General features: G+C 45.3%; 2 protein-coding genes across 2 annotated transcripts; both read right to left on the bottom strand.

Annotated features, from left to right (window-relative positions):
- Positions 1–469: 469 nt before the first annotated feature.
- LOC308482872 (transcription factor HES-5-like) lies at positions 470–2,931 on the bottom strand. Its single transcript, XM_081016356.1, has 3 exons — positions 2,840–2,931; positions 2,384–2,549; positions 470–2,047 (listed from the first exon to the last, which is right to left on the bottom strand). Exons 1-3 carry the CDS (start codon positions 2,891–2,893, stop codon positions 1,791–1,793), a joined length of 477 nt encoding a protein of 158 aa, XP_080872482.1. The 5' UTR covers positions 2,894–2,931; the 3' UTR covers positions 470–1,790.
- Positions 2,932–13,000: 10,069 nt separating this feature from the next.
- On the bottom strand, positions 13,001–15,493 carry LOC308482971 (transcription factor HES-5-like). The gene is made up of 3 exons (XM_081016495.1): positions 15,374–15,493; positions 14,024–14,207; positions 13,001–13,285 (listed from the first exon to the last, which is right to left on the bottom strand). Exons 1-3 carry the CDS (start codon positions 15,434–15,436, stop codon positions 13,011–13,013), a joined length of 522 nt encoding a protein of 173 aa, XP_080872621.1. The 5' UTR covers positions 15,437–15,493; the 3' UTR covers positions 13,001–13,010.
- Between the last annotated feature and the right edge of the window lie 1,625 nt (positions 15,494–17,118).

Below are 17,118 nucleotides of genomic sequence, written 5' to 3'. Positions count from 1 at the left end.
AGATTATTGGGAGCTGTAGTCTTGAGTGTTGTTAGGAGACCCCTATTCCCCCCACTACAGTTCTTAGAGTGGTTTAATAGTCAATCTCTTCTCATAGGGAACTCTGGATATTGTAGCTCTCTGAGGGGAATAGGGGCCTTTCCAAACAATTCTCAACACCACTAACAAATGCTCTGTTATGTGTGTGTACAGTTCACTAAAACTGCTCTCCTAAGCAGATTTGGGGAGTCTGCTCCATTGAACACAATTGGATAAACAGTTCGGTCCTAGTAACCATGTCTCCTGGGAAGTAAGTCCTATTGAACTCGGTTGGGCTTTCTCTCAGGTAAGTGCAGTTAGGATTGCAGCCTTAACTCATGAGTAACAATCTGGCTGTAAAGCAAAGTGAAAACTCCACACTCCCTTGATATTAGAGGCCGATTGCTCAGAGTGTCCCATCTTAAATCAGAACTCACTGGATACACTGAAATGCATGTAAGGCAAGCTAGTTTTATTTGTTTCTCATTCACTGTGCAAAAGTGGTTTCCAACGGATTACAGATTTGGTGTGTCACACCCAACAACATTACATCATCCTCCAAGGACGGTAGCCAGCAAAAATTAACTTACCATAAAAACAGTTATGGTACCAAAAGAAAAGTAAATACAATTTGTACAATTAGCCTTTCATAAAAGACATCATTAAACAATTCATGTTATACATATTTCAGCACTCTGGGCTGTTACGTTCCTTCCTATGAGGATAGAAAACTATGTTTCTGCCTTTATAAAAAGCATTCGTTCAGCATCTCGAACACAAACACTCTGCCTTGGAGAGTCAACCAATTTGAAGAACATCCTCTACACGTTATCGTCACAGGGTAACGCTTTTCTCTTGCCACACTCTGTACAGTCTACAAATGTTATAGAACTTCATCACAGCAGCAACATTCAAAGGCCTTTTTTTCTTTCTTTCAAAATAGCCTCTTGCATTTGTGGGCACAGCTAAATAGCAGCTGTTTCACAGACTACATGTGCGTTGGAAATATATAAATGTTACAGAACTTCATTGCAGCCCTGCATCAAACCTTCCCTATGTCCATGAACTCGTAATAGCCCTTCTTGGATGAAGCGTGGGGATATTTGTGTGTTTCGAAACCTAGTATTTGCAGGGCTGGAATGTAGCCTGCCATGCAAAGGCAACATTCACACCCCATTACTCTGCCTACTTCTGGCCCCACCCCTCACTGAATTGCGGCCCCCAAGGGCTTCCCACAAAGGGAAGGTGGCCCTGAGAATTGTAAGTGAAGTAAGCAAGCTGAGGATTTCTTCAGTTCCCTAGCCATCATCAGTATTCACCCTGGCCACCAAAATCTGGCCAGTCTGTTGCTGTGGCTGCAAGGAAGTTACACAAAGCACAGAGACTCTTGAAAAAAGAAAACGGCCCCAAAACTTCTTAGAAGTTACTCTTTTTTTTTTGCAAACAAAACAAACCTCAAACACACACACACTCTAACAATTAATAATAAGCATCAAAGTCCGAACACAGAACAATTATAATGATTTGTTGTTCCCCTTGGAACAGCTGCTCGGAATTCTCCCAATATAAGGATGACATTGGTTCATTCTTTCAGAATGGTTTTTCCTTTCTGAGCACTTTGCCTTTCTGAATGAGGAAGGCCTCTGTCAGTCAGATATCAATACATATTAAGCCGCACATATTCTCCCGAGGAGCGGTGCAGGATTTGCATGGCAAATTGCCAACTCCTCCTGGATGTCTTAGAAACACATGTTGAGAATAAGAACTCTCTCCTACCAAGGCCTCCACAATTTGTAGGCTGGTTTTGAGATGGCGCCTTGGGGTGACCCCTTCTGAAGCAGAGCGGGGGTAGAAAGTGGAGGATTGTCCTTGCTAGCCACCTCCCAAGGCTTCTGGAAGTGACTTAAGAGCTTGCTCTGGGTTTCGGTGTTCGTTGAGTGGATGGCCAGGAATTGCAGAGTTTCCTTCAGGCAGGAGGAATAGCCTTTGCTGTAATCCTGGGTTCTGCTTACAGATGATGTCGCCAGTGCTGTGAAGAAAGAGAGATGGGATTTAGAGGTGAGGGTGCCCACAGTGGTCTTTTAACTTAACATACACTAGCTACGTAAAGGGCATAGCTACCCAACACATTAAACCTAGCTTAACAGCCATTTCTTCTCCCTAGAGAACCTTGGGGACTTGTCATTGTGTCAAGGACCCTAGGGAGCCATAGGCAATGTCATTCTCTGAGTGGCACATGGGATCTTCGCTGCAATCCTGACCAAACTACCCCTCCCAGAATTCAGTAGTGGTAGAGATCCATGCACTGAATATGGCATTAAACTGATGCAGGTTTCTAGCATAAATAAACAAGACCAGCACTCACTTTGGCTATATTTTAGGTAGCTGACGGTCATCTCCAGAACGTCAGCCTTCTCCAGCTTGGAGCTGGGCTGGTGTCTCTGGAATTCCTTCTCCAGAAGCAGTTTCAGTTGCTCGATGCTGCCATTGATGCGGTCGCGGCGCAACTTCTCCACCAGCGGCTTCTGCAGCTGCGAGGGGACAAGGAGAGAAAAAGAGAGAGTTAGCACGTGGGGAAAGGCCGTGGCTCAGCGATAAGAGCATCTGCTTGCGTGCAAAATTTAACCTAGGTTTCAACATCCCCACCCCACCAAATATTGCCAGGTAAGTCTGGGGGAGACTCTTGCGCCCATTGGTCTGACTCAGTATAAGGAAGCTGAGTACAGTAAGTCCATTTTGCTAGCCTTCCACACAACCCCCTCTCTCTTGATGGGGCAGGATCTGACAATTTCCAAGCAGGACAATAGAAGAAAACACTTACTTTGTTTTTCACTTTGGATGCCTGGATTTCCAGTGAAGCGCCGGCTGTTGCCATGATTAACCCAGGAAAGCGAGGAAACTGTTTGGCTTCAGGTCTGCTGTGTGGAAGCAAAAGGGAGTGGGGGCCTCTATTTATACACACCAGCCTCCTCCAAATGCCTGGGTCCAGAGCGTCTTGGAGTTTCCCACACTCCCTGGCCAATGGGGAAGTTTCTCGGGGACAATAGGGGAGGCATCTATTACAGCATGGTAAATTGACTGTGAATCGCTTTGGGATAATACCACTGTTCCCCAAGGAGCAGGTGGACTGGGGAGCTTGGGGTGGGGGGGCGCGTAACAACAGAGACCAGCTTCGAGGAGGATGGGAATGTGGGAACGGCCATTATCTTCAGCCTTGGGAGCCGGAGGGATGTCAACATCTCAATATGCTGCCTTTTTCCCAGGATGCAGCGAAATTAAGTGCCAGGGAGCGATGCTCAGGAAGACTCTCTGTGTGTGCAAACACCTTCCCCCCACCCCTTCAACTTTCCCGTTTCCAAAAGCTTCCCTTGTAGTGGGGGGCTAGCAGGATTTAGGAGACCCAGAGCTTTTCCACTGACATCAAAGTGTGCTTGAATGAATACAGTGAGGTCGATTTTCAGAGAATAGCAACCAAAATGTAAAAGGAAAAACATATGTTCTGGGGAGGGTGCAGGGAGTACTGGAGCATAAGTTGGTCAGCAAAAATTGTCTCCTATTAAAGGTGCACAAGGACTGTGACTTTTTCTTCTTTTTTTTTGCATCTGGCTGGCGTCCACCCTGGATTATAGGCCTCCTCAGAGTAGAACCATTGCAATTAATGAACTTGACTAATTTAGGTCCACTGATGGGTTTAGGCTGAGTGAGTAGGACTTGGTTGGGTACATCTCTCCCAGCCCCCCTCTCAAAATCACACATACCAGTTCTTGTATTTAGCTCTGCCTCCCTTCATCCCCAGGCCTCAATGCAATGGGTACTTACATAGTGTTAAATCCCCACCCTTCCTCTGCGGAATTATTCAACAATTTCATTTTTATTTTTGTAGCACAAAAAGAATCCCCAGCCATACTGCATGCTTAGGTAGCCTTGCTGTCTAGTTAAAAGCAAAGCAAGCAAAGTCACCTAACCTTAAAAACAAAACAAAAACAAAAGCCAACAAAGGTTACATACATATATTTTTTCAGTTCCCAAATCAAAGAAAAGAGAGGAAATTACTCACAAAAGCAGCGGGAGGGAGAGACGGGGGCGGGGCGGGGCGGGAGTATAATGTGATCATTGCCAGTGATAAGAAGGTGAAATAACTTGTATCATGATATTTTAAGCAAGTAGCACTTAGCAAGTACCATGTCCCTTCAAGCAGGTAGTCGTTAGTGAGGCAGTTAATTCTCCTCCCGCCTCTCCCTTGGTTTCCACTTGGTTAAACCCTTCAATGTTAAAACCCTTCAATGTTTCTTCACTATCTCTAGTACTTTGGCAAATAAAAGGTCTACCATGACTAGCAGGAGATCTCCAGGCTTTCAGATTCCTGGAGATGCCAGGAATTGAACCTACGGCCTTCTGTGTGCAAAATAGATGCTCAGCCACTGAACTGCATCCCTCCTTTGCTTGGGGTTGGACTAGATGACCCTCGGGATCCCTTCTAATTCAACAGTTCTGTGATTCTCTGCTTCTGAAGAGCAAAGAGACCACACCTGTCTTACCTTTCTGAGGCCCCAGTTATAGCTGACAGGTTCTTAAGAGAAGGCAGTGGTGATTTATATTCTTGAACAGCTTCCACCGGCCCCAAGAGTCAGTGAACTCTTAAAGCCGCCAGTTTTATTTCAAACCTGTGAGGGACTTGGCTGGTTTTAAAGAATGTGCGTCCCTCTTGCCAAATTGAGCAAAATCTGACCAAAGCCTGAAACACAGAAGGCTACACTTCTCTAGCTTAACACATGCAGTTTGAACTCCAGGCCACCTGACGAAGAATCCTGTGTGATGCAAAAGCTTGCATATGCCAGCACCGGCAGAAGCCTTTGCAATAACATTGTTTTACTGCTTCTGCCAGCGCAATTCTATCCATTCAGAAGCCAGTCCTATCGAATGCAGGTGGGCGCCTTACTCCCATCGTAAGTGGGGTGAGGATTGCAGCCTTCAGACACAAACCGCTGCCTTTGGCATGGCGCTGAGGGCACACCAGCTGGGCAGGCGGGCCGCACAAAGTCTGGTGGCAATGCGGGAGGTTCGGATAAGAAATCGGATGTACAGTTTTTTTTGGGGAGGAAATATGAAATGAGTGGATTTCAGCAACGACTGCCACCCGCGTCACAAAGATCCCTAGGGACTCCTGAGCAGGGGGCAGTGGGTGGGTGGGTGGGTGGGTTCGCCCCTCTTCATGAAATAACTCTCCTTCCTTCTCTCCATCATCTCCCCCCCTCCAACTCCTTATCCTCTCCAAATCACCCCTCCAGAGTACAGGCCAGATGGCATGAAAGGACTCATGAGGCACACGTCTTTTGTCTGCAGTTTAACAGCATGAATGGATCAATGTGTGGGAAACAGGGATTTGCGGGCTCACACCATCTGAGGTGAACCAGGCAGTCATGCCCCAAACAGCAACCCCCTTTTTCGGGTGGGGGAGGGGTGGGTTGGCTGCACACACTCCCACCTACCCCCCCCCCCCAATTCTCCCACCACTGCAAGTATCTCTTCCTTTCCACACTCACTTTATAGGCCCATTAAACCAATGAGCTTTTCTGCTCTTCCATCTGCTGGCGGTTAATTCCCAGGGTAAAAAAAAGTAAAAAAAAGTGGTGCTTCGTTTCCATCTTTTTTTGTTTACCTTTTCCCTTAGGAGGGATTGCACTCTGCCCATGCTCTGAGGCACTGTCGTTATCAACTCGACCCTTCTTTTAAATTTGTGTGACTGGATTTGGGTTTATCCAACGAAGCCCTCCTCAGAGTGGACCCCCTCAAAAGTAACACGCCCAGTTCAATGGGTCTACTCAGAGTAGGCCTGGCGTTGGTTACAACCCTTTTGTAAAAATAAGCAAAAAAACCCTCTAAGGGCTTTTACCTAATATAAAAAACATTTAAAATTATGGATAAAAGAGTTAATAACAAATTCACCAAAATTTTACAGGACGTAAAAAAGGTCAGTAGTTTAAAAATATTAATTATAAAATAAAATGGTATGTTAAAATAGATGTTCCCATTGTATATCTGGGTAAACTTACCTAAGTTATTAGCAGGCATGCCAAAAAACATACAGTGTGGGTTTGAATTTCCACCTCAGCCACTAAGCTCATTGGTGGAAGTTTTGGTGGATAAATTTGTTGGGTAAAGGTTTTATTTATTTATATTTGTTTATTTAGAGCATTTGCACCCTGCTCTTCAGCCAAAAAGGCACCCTGGGTGGCTTTTACATACAATCATTTTAAAACAAGACAGTCGCTGCCTGCAGGCTTAGCACCTGAAAGACACGATATGCAAGGGGAAAAGGACAAGGAGGGAAGAGGAAGGAAAAAAACCCCCACAAACTCAGATGCAAAGGCTTAAACACAGCAATTCAGGGGTAGGAGGCACCTGATGGTGCATCCTGTTTTATTTAAATAATTTAATATTTGATTATTTATTTACATAATAAACACATAAACATTTTAAGTTTGAAGTTTTTCGAACACAACTGTTCATTTTGTTAGATAATTTATTTGATGACTTTACAGTGGTACCTCGGGTTAAGAACTTAATTCGTTCTGGAGGTCCGTTCTTAACCTGAAAATGCTCTTAACCTGAGGTACCACTTTAGCTAATGGGGCCTCCCGCTGCCGCCGCGCGATTTCTGTTCTCATCCTGAAGCAAAGTTCTTAACCTGAGGTACTATTTCTGGGTTAGCAGAGTCTGTAACCTGAAGTGCCTGTAACCTGAAGCATCTGTAACCTGAGGTACCACTGTATTGGGTTTTTTCTTTTTAGAAATATAATATGTAATGCTTAGGGGACAGAGGAAGTGAAGGACAGGTAACAAGCAAGCAAGCAAACAAACAAAATTATTCTTAATAATGCTGCCTTTTCCTACAAGCAGCTCACAGTATCCTCTCCCCATTTTATCTTCACAACAACCCTGAGAGGCAGCGACTGGCTCCAAGGTCACCCGGTGAGCTTCATGGCGGCTCTGAATCTTGGCCTCCCACAGTCCAACACGCTAACCACTACACCACACTACTACCAGTTGTAGTCTGTACAGCCACATGCCTGCGCTGCTCTACATGAAAACAGTAATTTACGTACATATTACAGTCATATGCCTCTCCAAGGAACTCAAAGTGCTGCACACAGCTCTACTCCCAGCTTTTGAACCCTGGCCTCTCAGGTCACCTGATGCCGATTTTTAATCATTTGGATGTTTGCGGGGTGGGAGAGAGCTCTGAATCAAGCACACAGAACTCCGCTTACCTCCCTTCCTCCCTCTGCCCAAACTGCCGTGTGCTTTATGGAGCGATGTTGCGGAGGTCTGCTCAGATAGAAGTCCTAGTGACGTCAGTGGGACTGGCTCCCAGGTAAGAATGTATAGGACTTCATCCAGTCTAAGTGAGTCCTGTTGAAGTCAATGGGGAAAGTCATTCCCGGCCCATTGATTTCAGCGGGGAACCGGCTCAGCTGGCTTCGACCTGATCCAATTCCTCAATCCCAACATTTCCCCAAGTATTTTGAGCCTGGTCTGAACCAGAATTTCCCTGAGCTTCATCCAACTCAGAGTAGACCCACTGACTTTATCAAACCTAAGCTAATGATGGACATTCATTTCAATGGGTCTACTCTGAGAAGGGTTATCATTGACTACAACCCCACACTCTGGATTTTGTTTTCCTGATGCCTCCCATAAACGACCCCTGACCATTAGGTCCAGTCATGGCTGACTCTGGGGTTGCGGCGCTCATCTTGCTTTATTGGCTGAGGGAGCTTCCGGGTCATGTGGCCAGCATGACTAAGCCGCTTCTGGCGAACCAGAGCAGCGCACGGAAACGCCATTTACCTTCCCGCTGGAGCGGTACCTATTTATCTGCTTGCACTTTGACGTGCTTTCGAACTGCTAGGTTGGCAGGAGCAGGGATTGAGCAACGGGAGCTCACCCCGTCGCAGGATTCGAACCACCAACCTTCTGATCGGCAAGTCCTACACTCTGTGGCTTAACTCACAGTGCCACCAGCATCCCAAACGCCTCCCATAGATTCCGTCAAATGTACCAATATTGGGCAAGCTGAACTGTAATAAAATAAAATATCATTATTATTCCCCTTCTCTGGGCCCCCTTTCTAACCCCCCTCAATTTCTAGACCTTTTAAAGAGGGTTTGAAATGAGTTGGGAAGGCCTCCCCAATGCCAGCGATTTGGTGTCAGAGAGCATAAAGTTCCCAGCGTTGTTGTTGTTGATATATATAGAGAGAGAGAGTCTGGGGGATAATGCCGATCGCTCAATGTGGTCCCTGGGAAAGCGAAGCTCTCCAGATGGCCTATCAGGACAGAAATTGCCGGCCGGCACAATAGTGAGCTGCACAGCGGCACTAATGGGCGCTGTGGCCCAGGCACACTTCATTTGTCCTCCCCATGAATGTCATCAATGGGCTTGAAAGTGTGGGAAACACCGAGAAACCCAGCCCCACACTCTGGAGGTTAATAGGGGCATTGTCGGAAGAGTCCCTCTGAGCCACAGGATCAACATAATAAATATCACCCCCACCCGGGTCTCCCAGGAGAAAAGCTGCCAGCATTGGGGAAAGCCATTCAGAGTTAACAACAACAACAACAACAGCCAACTATAAATTTCCCAAAATGATTTGTCCGTCCGTTTGCTAGTTTTGTTTTCCTTGAGCCTCCTTGAGCTCAGAAGCCTGTCAATAGACCATTGCCAAACTTGACATAAGGCAGTGTGTGTGTGTTGGTTTTCATCGATGCTGGGCCGTCAGCTGCCATTTTGAAACAAGATGGCAGACCGGAACTTGGTGTGACTTTGGTATGGCTTCTTCCTCTTATTGGCATGGGTACAGCTGCCTTTCGAGTGTTCCTGAGGTGGTGGTGGTCTATGTTGACATTTGGGTGCTGGACGCCATTTTGAACCAAGATGGTGGGCTGAAATGTGACTTTGGTGTGACTGTGTCCGGGTTTTTTTTTTTTTTGGCATAGGTTAGGCAACCACTCCAGATATTGTTGCCCAGTGTGGTCAGGGCTGATGGGAATTGAATTCTTGCTCTTGGTGGGAGAAGGGCTGTCAGGACTAAATGCATCTTAAAATATAAGAAACCTAAGAAGGGAGAGCAGGAGAGCTAGCCTTCAATAGTTAAGCACCTGGGACAGCACATTAGACTGGTCACCTTGACCAGTTGTATTCAACCTTTTCAGACCAAGGGCTCACCTTTAACCCAAACATGCATTTGGGGACCCACTTCTTAATTTTCTGACATGTATATGTATGTTGGTAATGCTGCTGTTGTGACCCAACTTAGGTTAGGCAGAGACCCAGCAGTGGGACTGACCCACCTGCTAAAGACCACTGACCTTGATGTGCCCCAATCTGATGAAATGGATTGCATGCCTGTTTCAATTTTAGCAGCTATTTTTAATTGTGCCTGGGACTCTTTGGGGGAAAAGTGCAGGGTGGAATTACTACTACTACTACTACTACTACTACTACTACTACTATTACTATTATTACTGTGTCATATGTATTCTTATAAATAATAGCAGGTGCAAATTTTATGCACATTAATTCCTTACTATGCTCAAATAGGATAGATTGGGGTCGGAAACCTGTAGCCTTCTAGATGGACACTGTTCCTGGATCTGATGTGGGGGTTTTTTGGTTGGGGGGGGGGAGAGACAGTGCTTTCAGAGAGGGCAAGGCAGCACGAACAGCCACTGTCATTGATAAGGAGTTGTTGCTCTTTGAGACAGCCAGAATCTGCATGGATGGAATGTGTTACAAGAAAGTTAATTTTCAGAAGTTGTGCCTGAGCTTCCATTTTCCTCATGTGCCATATCTTGTAAGGTTGATTATTGAACCTTTTTGTAGGGCTAACGAGGGACCCAGGGGATGAGTGACAGGGGGTGTCCTGTAACCAAGTGGCTGATGGGATAGCAGGAACTGGAGTCACAGGAGGAGGGAGGGTTTTCCTGCCGCTGCCTTCAGCTGGAAGTGCCTTTGCCCAATAGACATCCTTATCCCCTCTTCCAGAACCACCGCACTAAGTATGGCCTGCTCATCAATGCTGGGATGTAACTCAAATTCATTGGAAAGCTCCTCAGTTACAAAGTCTATGAAAGATGGAACGAACTGGGAAAGCAATGAAGAAATACATCATCTAGCAGGGAAAACGAAGGCACAGACAAGGAAGTCATTTATAAAGGATGTGCCCATTTAATGGCCTTGTTAAAGGAGGAACAAGCTACTACAGACCGTACTTGAGAAGCAAGAACTTGGGACCGTTGGTATTAGATGTTCCTTTGGTTGTAGTTTAAAAGACTAAAAAAATGGGAGGCGCTTCAAGCAAAGGACAGAATTCCTATGGATTGGACATTATTTGTAAGGACAGGAGAAATTTACACATTGAAACAAGACGGTCACAGCAGAAGAGATGGATTTGAGGTCCTGACCAAAGGTGCTTTTCCAGGGTCATGTAATTCATCTTTTTTTGAATTTGCAAATGAAGATAAGTTTTAGGAAAATGGCTTGCTGTTGTTAATTCCCATGGCTGAATACAGAAGACAAGGTCTGCCTAACGAACAGTGGAGGAGACTATTTCTCAATGAACATTATGCACTGTGTGACATTTACCCATCCCTCTTGGTGGTGCCATACAATACCACAGATGATGATCTCAAGGAGGTTTTTGCTTTCAGATCCCGATGCAGAACTCCAGTATTGTAATGGCTCCATCCAGAACTATCTGTGATACAAGACGCAGTGTTAATGCTGCAGCTAATCAGGCAACTGGAGGAGGGTATGAAAGTGATGACGAACTGATTTTCCCAATGCTGAACTTCTCTAGATATTCATAATATTCATGCCACGCACAAATCCTTGAAAAAGCTGAAGGACACCTTATGTAGAAAAATCCCACTGGCTATCGAATCTAGAGTCACCCCGTGAGATAGAGCAAGCTTTGATTGCAACAAACCCACTCGCTCAAACTTAGCTAGCATGTTTTGACAGGTGCTATTCAGGTAGCAGACAAAGTATTCTCTGGAAAGAGTTCCGTTTTGGTACACTGCAAGGATGGTTAGGACCGCATGGCACAACCAGCCTCTCTAGACAGTTTGATGTTGGACAGATCCTTTGGACACAAGTGTGCTTGATAGCAATCCAGCTGCTGAATTCTGCGCCCATATTGAACTATTTTAATACTTTAGCTAAGTAACTCCATTCTGTCATCTTGGCTCTGAGCCTTGGAAGATCTGCTCCCTTGCCTTGCAGGCTTTTCCCCACCTGGCCTGGGAGGGACAGACTCCAGCTACAAAAGCTGAGACTCCTGGGCTGGGGTATTGCTGGGTTTTTGTTGTTGTTGGGGGGACATTGTTGGTTTTTTGTACCTTTATTTCAGATATTCTTATTAATGTGGAAACTTCAGATATTCTTATTAATGTGAAAATTGTTCAATTCTGTTGTGTATCTTTTAATGCTTTAGATATTGTTTATGATTACTTTTGTTAGGTTGTAGTTGTACATTCTTTTTCATGCCGTGAGCTGCCTTGAGCATGGTTTGAATTGTGGAAAGGCAGCATGCAAATAAAATTATGTCTGTGTGAGTATAAATGCCATGAAAAAATAAAGCAAATATGAATGTAGGCAGGGCTAGCAAGTGAATAGCCGTGGTGCTTAATTGCAAGTGACCAGTGGAGGAAGGTATCAGATTGTGACCTACTCAGAGTAGACCCATTGAAATGAATGGGCTAGGTCATGCAGATGAAGGCCAGTGGGTCTACTCTTAGTAGATTGTGGATTGTAGGAAAATGGAATAAACTGCCTTGTGAACACAGCCAATGTATTATATCCAATTAAGTTTTGCTCAGAATAGAACTGAAAATAATGGATCCAAGATAGTCAATTTCACTAATTTCAGTTGGTCTGTCTCAAGTAGAACTTAATTGGATTACAACCCTATGATTATATCATGACTTATACCTAATGGGTTCATTACAGAGGTAAGATTTGAACAGGTGTGTGTTGTTTTCTTGTTGTTGTTGTTGTGCAGCTTATTAAGTATACTACTCCAGAGCTGAAAGGAAGGATTCATTCATTGTGGAAGAAAAAATGATTTCTTTATTAACATTTCCATCAAAGAAATTCAAATCGTATTCAACACCACATGGGGATGAATGCAACATCGCTTTATAAAAGCATTCCAATTCGTTCGTGTTCAACAAACGTACATACGCACATTACTTTCTCCTTATTAAAGATACATAAACATGTGTTTCCTTCACAAAAGGCAGAAAACTCTCCCAAATGGGAGATGCATAAGACACAGAGAGTGAAACCTAACACAAGGCCCTTTAGATGCTGTTGGAATGCCAACTCCCATCAGCCCCGGACAGCATAGCCGATGGTATGGGAAACCTCTGAAATCTCTCCCCACTGAAAGATTGGAGTGTGTTACACACTATCAGAACAGCAGGGGATTCTCAGTCAGTGGAGCTAGGTTCTTGGAAGGTTCACTCAGAAAGTAAAAAAAGAAAGAAAGAAAAGACTAGAGCACTTTGATACAAATTACAGCGTCGAAACAAAAGCACCCCTTCTCTCTGAAGGACAATATGAACAGAGAGTCAGGAAGTCTTTCAGTCTCCCAACAGATGCTGTTGGAAGTCCTCGGCAAGGCATCTCTATTGTCAGAAAGCTGAAACCACTTTCTTTCCTTTTCTACACTGCCAAGGAAAAGACGCCTCCTCTCTGCCACAGCAGCCCATAAGAGCAGACAACTTCACGCTCCTTCATTGTGAAGGGAAATGACTTTGCAAGGACATTTCTTGCGACAACAAACAACCCAACTCTCCCCTCCTTGGAAATCAAATGCTTCCTACTTCTTAAAGAGGAATCGTAAAGATTCCTTTAGGTTTTATCAGAGCTTTTTCTTGCTTTTTCTTTGTAGGTGGTTATTCTACTGGAAGTCCATCCAGCTCCTCCTACCACGGTCTCCAGAGCACCGTAGCAGGTGCTGGGGGCTTCTTGTTGGCAGCTTGTTTCTTGGGTGGGGCACGAGGAGATGGTGGCAGGCAGCCCATGGCGGGCGTGCCTGGCTGCACCCTGTCGGCGATCACGTGGACTTTGCAGAAGTGCTTAATCAGCCGGGCTTGCGTTTCTCTCTTGGGCTCGCAGAAGGAGAGGAAATGCAGCGCTTCCTTCAAGCAACGCAGGTAGCCGGTGTTGAAATCAAGCTCTGGATTCTTTTGGCTCAGTGCTAGAGAGATGAAATAACATATTTTTAATTATTATATCAGATGCACAGATGTGAGCACAACTTAGGTTTGTGGTTATGGCTCCTTCTTTGACTATTCATACATTGAATGTGCATTGCTAGCTGCTAGCTGCAGTTTGCCCCTCACCAAGCTATAATTCCCGGCACCCTTAACAAGCTGTGGTTCCCAGGATTCACCGGGGCAAGCTCTCAGTATAGAGCAGTAGTTCAGATAGTTGGATTTAGGCCAGGGGTAGGGGTACCTGTGGATTTCGAGGTGTCGTTGGACTACTTAAGACCCAGTTAGCATGGACAATGGTCAAGGATGATGGGAGTTGTAGTCCAACAACTTCTGGAAGACCACAGGTTTCCAACCCTAGTCTAAATCCAACACTCTGCACTACCACACCATCCTGAGGGACCTTCGGGCATATAACGCATGCACCTGCCACAGGTCAACCAATCATTCCTCCCTGAAGAATATATCTACATTTTCCCTGTGCCGCATTTTTACACTTAAAAATGTATTGTGCAAACTGGCCTCTGGACTTTGATCTGGGAAATCTAGCTAGGAAACAAATGAGCCCACAACCCACGGCAGTGAGAGTTGTGGAAAGCCAGAACCTGCCGTGGGTTGTGGGCTCATTTGTTTCCTAGCTAGATTTCCCAGATCAAAGAATATATCTACATTTTCCCTGTGTTTGCCTGACAAGGCTTGGGTACCTAAGGATGGAAACTCACCAGGAGCCTGAATTTGATGCTGCTGCTGCTTCAAGTAACTGACAGCCACTTCCAAGATGTCTGCTTTCTCCAGCTTGGAGTTGGGCTGATGCCTCTGGAATTCTTTCTCGAGAAGGACCTTCAGCTGCTCAATGCTGCTGTTAATCCGATCGCGGCGCATTTTCTCGACCACTGGCTTCCTCAGCTGCAAAGGAGAAAGAATGAAAAAGGCCTTTAAGTTTCACAAAGTCAATAAATAAAACCTACGCAACAGCATTCAGGGGCTGCTGGCCATGCAGAATTTTCCACTGCCTGTCATTTGATTTCAGAATAGCAGAATTTCCACCTTTGCATTAGGGGGGTAATTGATCTCCTAGGTCCAGTCTCTCTCTCTCTCTCTCTCTCTCTCTCCCCCCCCCATTTCTAATCTAGCACATCTTAAAACACATTTGATGGTAATAGATAGATACCTAGCTTTATAGACTAGATTTATCTAATCTATCTAAACTAGGGGTTCCCAAACTGGTAAATGGACCACTAATGGACCAAACTGGTGAATGGACCACTAATGGTCTCCAAGCATCATTTAGGTGATTCACTGCAGGTCCACATTAAATATTCCTAGTGATTTTAAATTTCATTGCTTCTTTTGTTTCTTATAATGTATTAAATAGCAGCACAGTCTGAATTCCACGGAATGCAAATTGTCATCCAATGCAACATAGGGAAATAAAAGAAGCATTAAAATTAATTTTTAATTTAGTACAGTGCATTACAGCTGCCACTACAGGCAGAAAACTTACTAAGCAGCCTGTCGAGACCCTCAGCAACTTGCAAGTGGTCCAGGAAGACAAAAAAGTTTGGCAACCACTGATCCATCCAGTTTAATATTCTGTTTAACTACCCACCCACTGAACAGCTCAATTTAATACCCCATCCATCCCATTTAATAATCATTCATTGATCCACCCAGATAATCTATCCATTCATCCTTCAGTCTAATATTCTACCTACCCTTTTCTAAAATAACTGTGTGTTCAACCCAAACTTCCCTCTTTCTACAGCCTTCCCTTCTGCCAGTGTTACCTTCTGCCTGACACACACACTGACATCAGTTCCCACATACAAGCCAGTCCTTTGATTGATCTGCACTTGATGATGGACAGCTGAATGTGTGAACCCCTTTTCATTGGGGGTGTGTTGCGGAAGAAGCAGAAGCAGAACATTGAAGCAGCGCGAGGACATCCTAAATGTTCTAACTTGTGGCGTTGTATCTGCACACACAAGACACTGAGGGACGGCAGCATGTGGGGACCAGCTCTAGGGCAATGACACCTCTGCCAAGACCGGCCTGCTGAAACCCTTGCCTACCTTGTTCTTCTCTTTCGCCAGCACCCTCTCTTCCTCCACGTGGACCATGCAGCTAGGAGCCATCCGTGACCCTGTCAGCCGAAGTCAAGCAGCTCTGGGTATTAGCTGTCTGACCCGAACGCAACCCTTCTGCTCCAAAGCTCTCCGCGGGCCTCTATTTATATCCACCAGCAGCTCAGCAGCGATGTGAGTTTTGGGCTCCTTGGCGTTTCCCACAGTCATGCAGCCAATCCCGGCACGCGGACAGATAATAGAGGAGGCATCCCCTTAGTGCACGCTACATTGACCGTCAATGAGCCCCGAAGAGAATAGCCTTCTGCCTGTACCAACTGGTAGGGTACGCAAAGCCGCGCGGCAGGGCTGCCAGAGGATCTGGGAAAACCTCGCCGCCCCACCCCACCCCCCAGCTGCCTTGCCCAGGATCAATTGCATTCCAGAGTTTCAATCCCATGCCACACACATCCATAGGTGGGGAAACAGTTTGCTGTTGAGTGTAAAAGTCTGAAGGGAAAAAAGAAGAAGAAGCATATAGATCAGGAAGGTGGGAAAAGGAGAGTTGAAGTGGGCTTGGTTATTATTATTATTATTATTATTATTATTATTATTATTAATTTATTAACTGGTTGGTTGAATTTGTATACTGCCCTTCATTTGTAGATCTCAGGGAAATTCATAACATAAAACTGCAATATAAAAAAGGCAAATATTTATTCCTTGCGTTTATAGAAGTAAAGCAATAAACGGAGTTGGAACAAGAGCCATGATCACATAATTGTAGAGTTGGAAGGGACCCCAAGGGTCATCTAGTCCAACCCCAGGAATCACGGCTAGAGAATTCCTGGCCGATGACTGCCCAACCTCTGCTTAAAAACCACCAGTGGAGGAGAGTGTGCCACCATCCAAGGTAGTACGAATCAGGACACTTGGGCCGCATATGCGTGACTTCTCCCACAAGAATCCTGGGAACGGTAGCTTGCTACGAGTGCTGGGAACTGCAGCTCTGAAAGGCGGTGAACTACGGTTCCCATGATTCTTTGGCGGAAGCCATGGGCTTGTTATCTATGATGCGTGCACAGACTTTGGTGACTGAGCTGTGGGAGTGGGGCTGATAATGCCAAGGTTGCAGGTTTGATCAATGGTTGGGACAGCTGCATTTTCCTGCCTTGCAGGGAGTCAGACTAAGATGGCCCTCAGGTGGTCTTCCAACTGTAGAATACCATGATCTCATGATTCTATGAAATGCCTCTGTCTGTCCCCTGTCCCCAGTCAAGGTGCATAATATATATTCAAAACATAAGAAAGCTACCTTATACTGAGTCAGGCTATTGACTTTTGTGCGCAGAAGGTCCCGGATTCAATTATCAGCATCTCCTTCCTATGTCTTCTAATGATTGTATAGTTACTTATCTCCTTGGCACAGGAGTTGCATAATTCCATACCCTCCAACATTTCTCTGATGAAAATACAGTGGTACCTCGGGTTACATATGCTTCAGGTTACAGACGCTTCAGGTGACAGACTCCGCTAACCCAGAAATAGTACCTCGGGTTAAGAACTTTGCTTCAGGATAAGAACAGAAATCGTGCTCTGGTGGCGTGGCGGCAGTGGGAGGCCCCATTAGCTAAAGTGGTGTCTCAAGTTAAGAACGGACCTCCGGAACGAATTAAGTTCTTAACCCGAGGTACCACTGTAGGGACATCTTAAGGAAAAGCAGGACATTCTGGGATCAAATCAGAAACCAGGAC

This window comes from Podarcis pityusensis (assembly GCF_964106645.2).
Source record: "Podarcis pityusensis genome assembly, chromosome: 8".
In the NCBI taxonomy this organism is placed as follows: Eukaryota; Metazoa; Chordata; class Lepidosauria; order Squamata; family Lacertidae; genus Podarcis; species Podarcis pityusensis.
Note: the sequence above shows the minus strand (reverse complement) of the source record. Positions and strands in the feature narration are given on the sequence as shown.

Bases quoted from the DNA above. Each gene is read 5' to 3' on its own strand.
- LOC308482971 (XM_081016495.1), bottom strand. From the start codon at position 15,436: ATGGCTCCTAGCTGCATGGTCCACGTGGAGGAAGAGAGGGTGCTGGCG. The intron at 14,208-15,373 runs GTAGGCAAGGGT...TCTCCTTTGCAG, and splicing joins TGGCGAAAGAGAAGAACAAG to CTGAGGAAGCCAGTGGTCGA. The intron at 13,286-14,023 runs GTGAGTTTCCAT...TCATCTCTCTAG, and splicing joins GCATCAAATTCAGGCTCCTG to CACTGAGCCAAAAGAATCCA.
- LOC308482872 (XM_081016356.1), bottom strand. From the start codon at position 2,893: ATGGCAACAGCCGGCGCTTCACTGGAAATCCAGGCATCCAAAGTGAAA. The intron at 2,550-2,839 runs GTAAGTGTTTTC...GTCCCCTCGCAG, and splicing joins CATCCAAAGTGAAAAACAAA to CTGCAGAAGCCGCTGGTGGA. The intron at 2,048-2,383 runs GTGAGTGCTGGT...CTTTCTTCACAG, and splicing joins CTACCTAAAATATAGCCAAA to CACTGGCGACATCATCTGTA.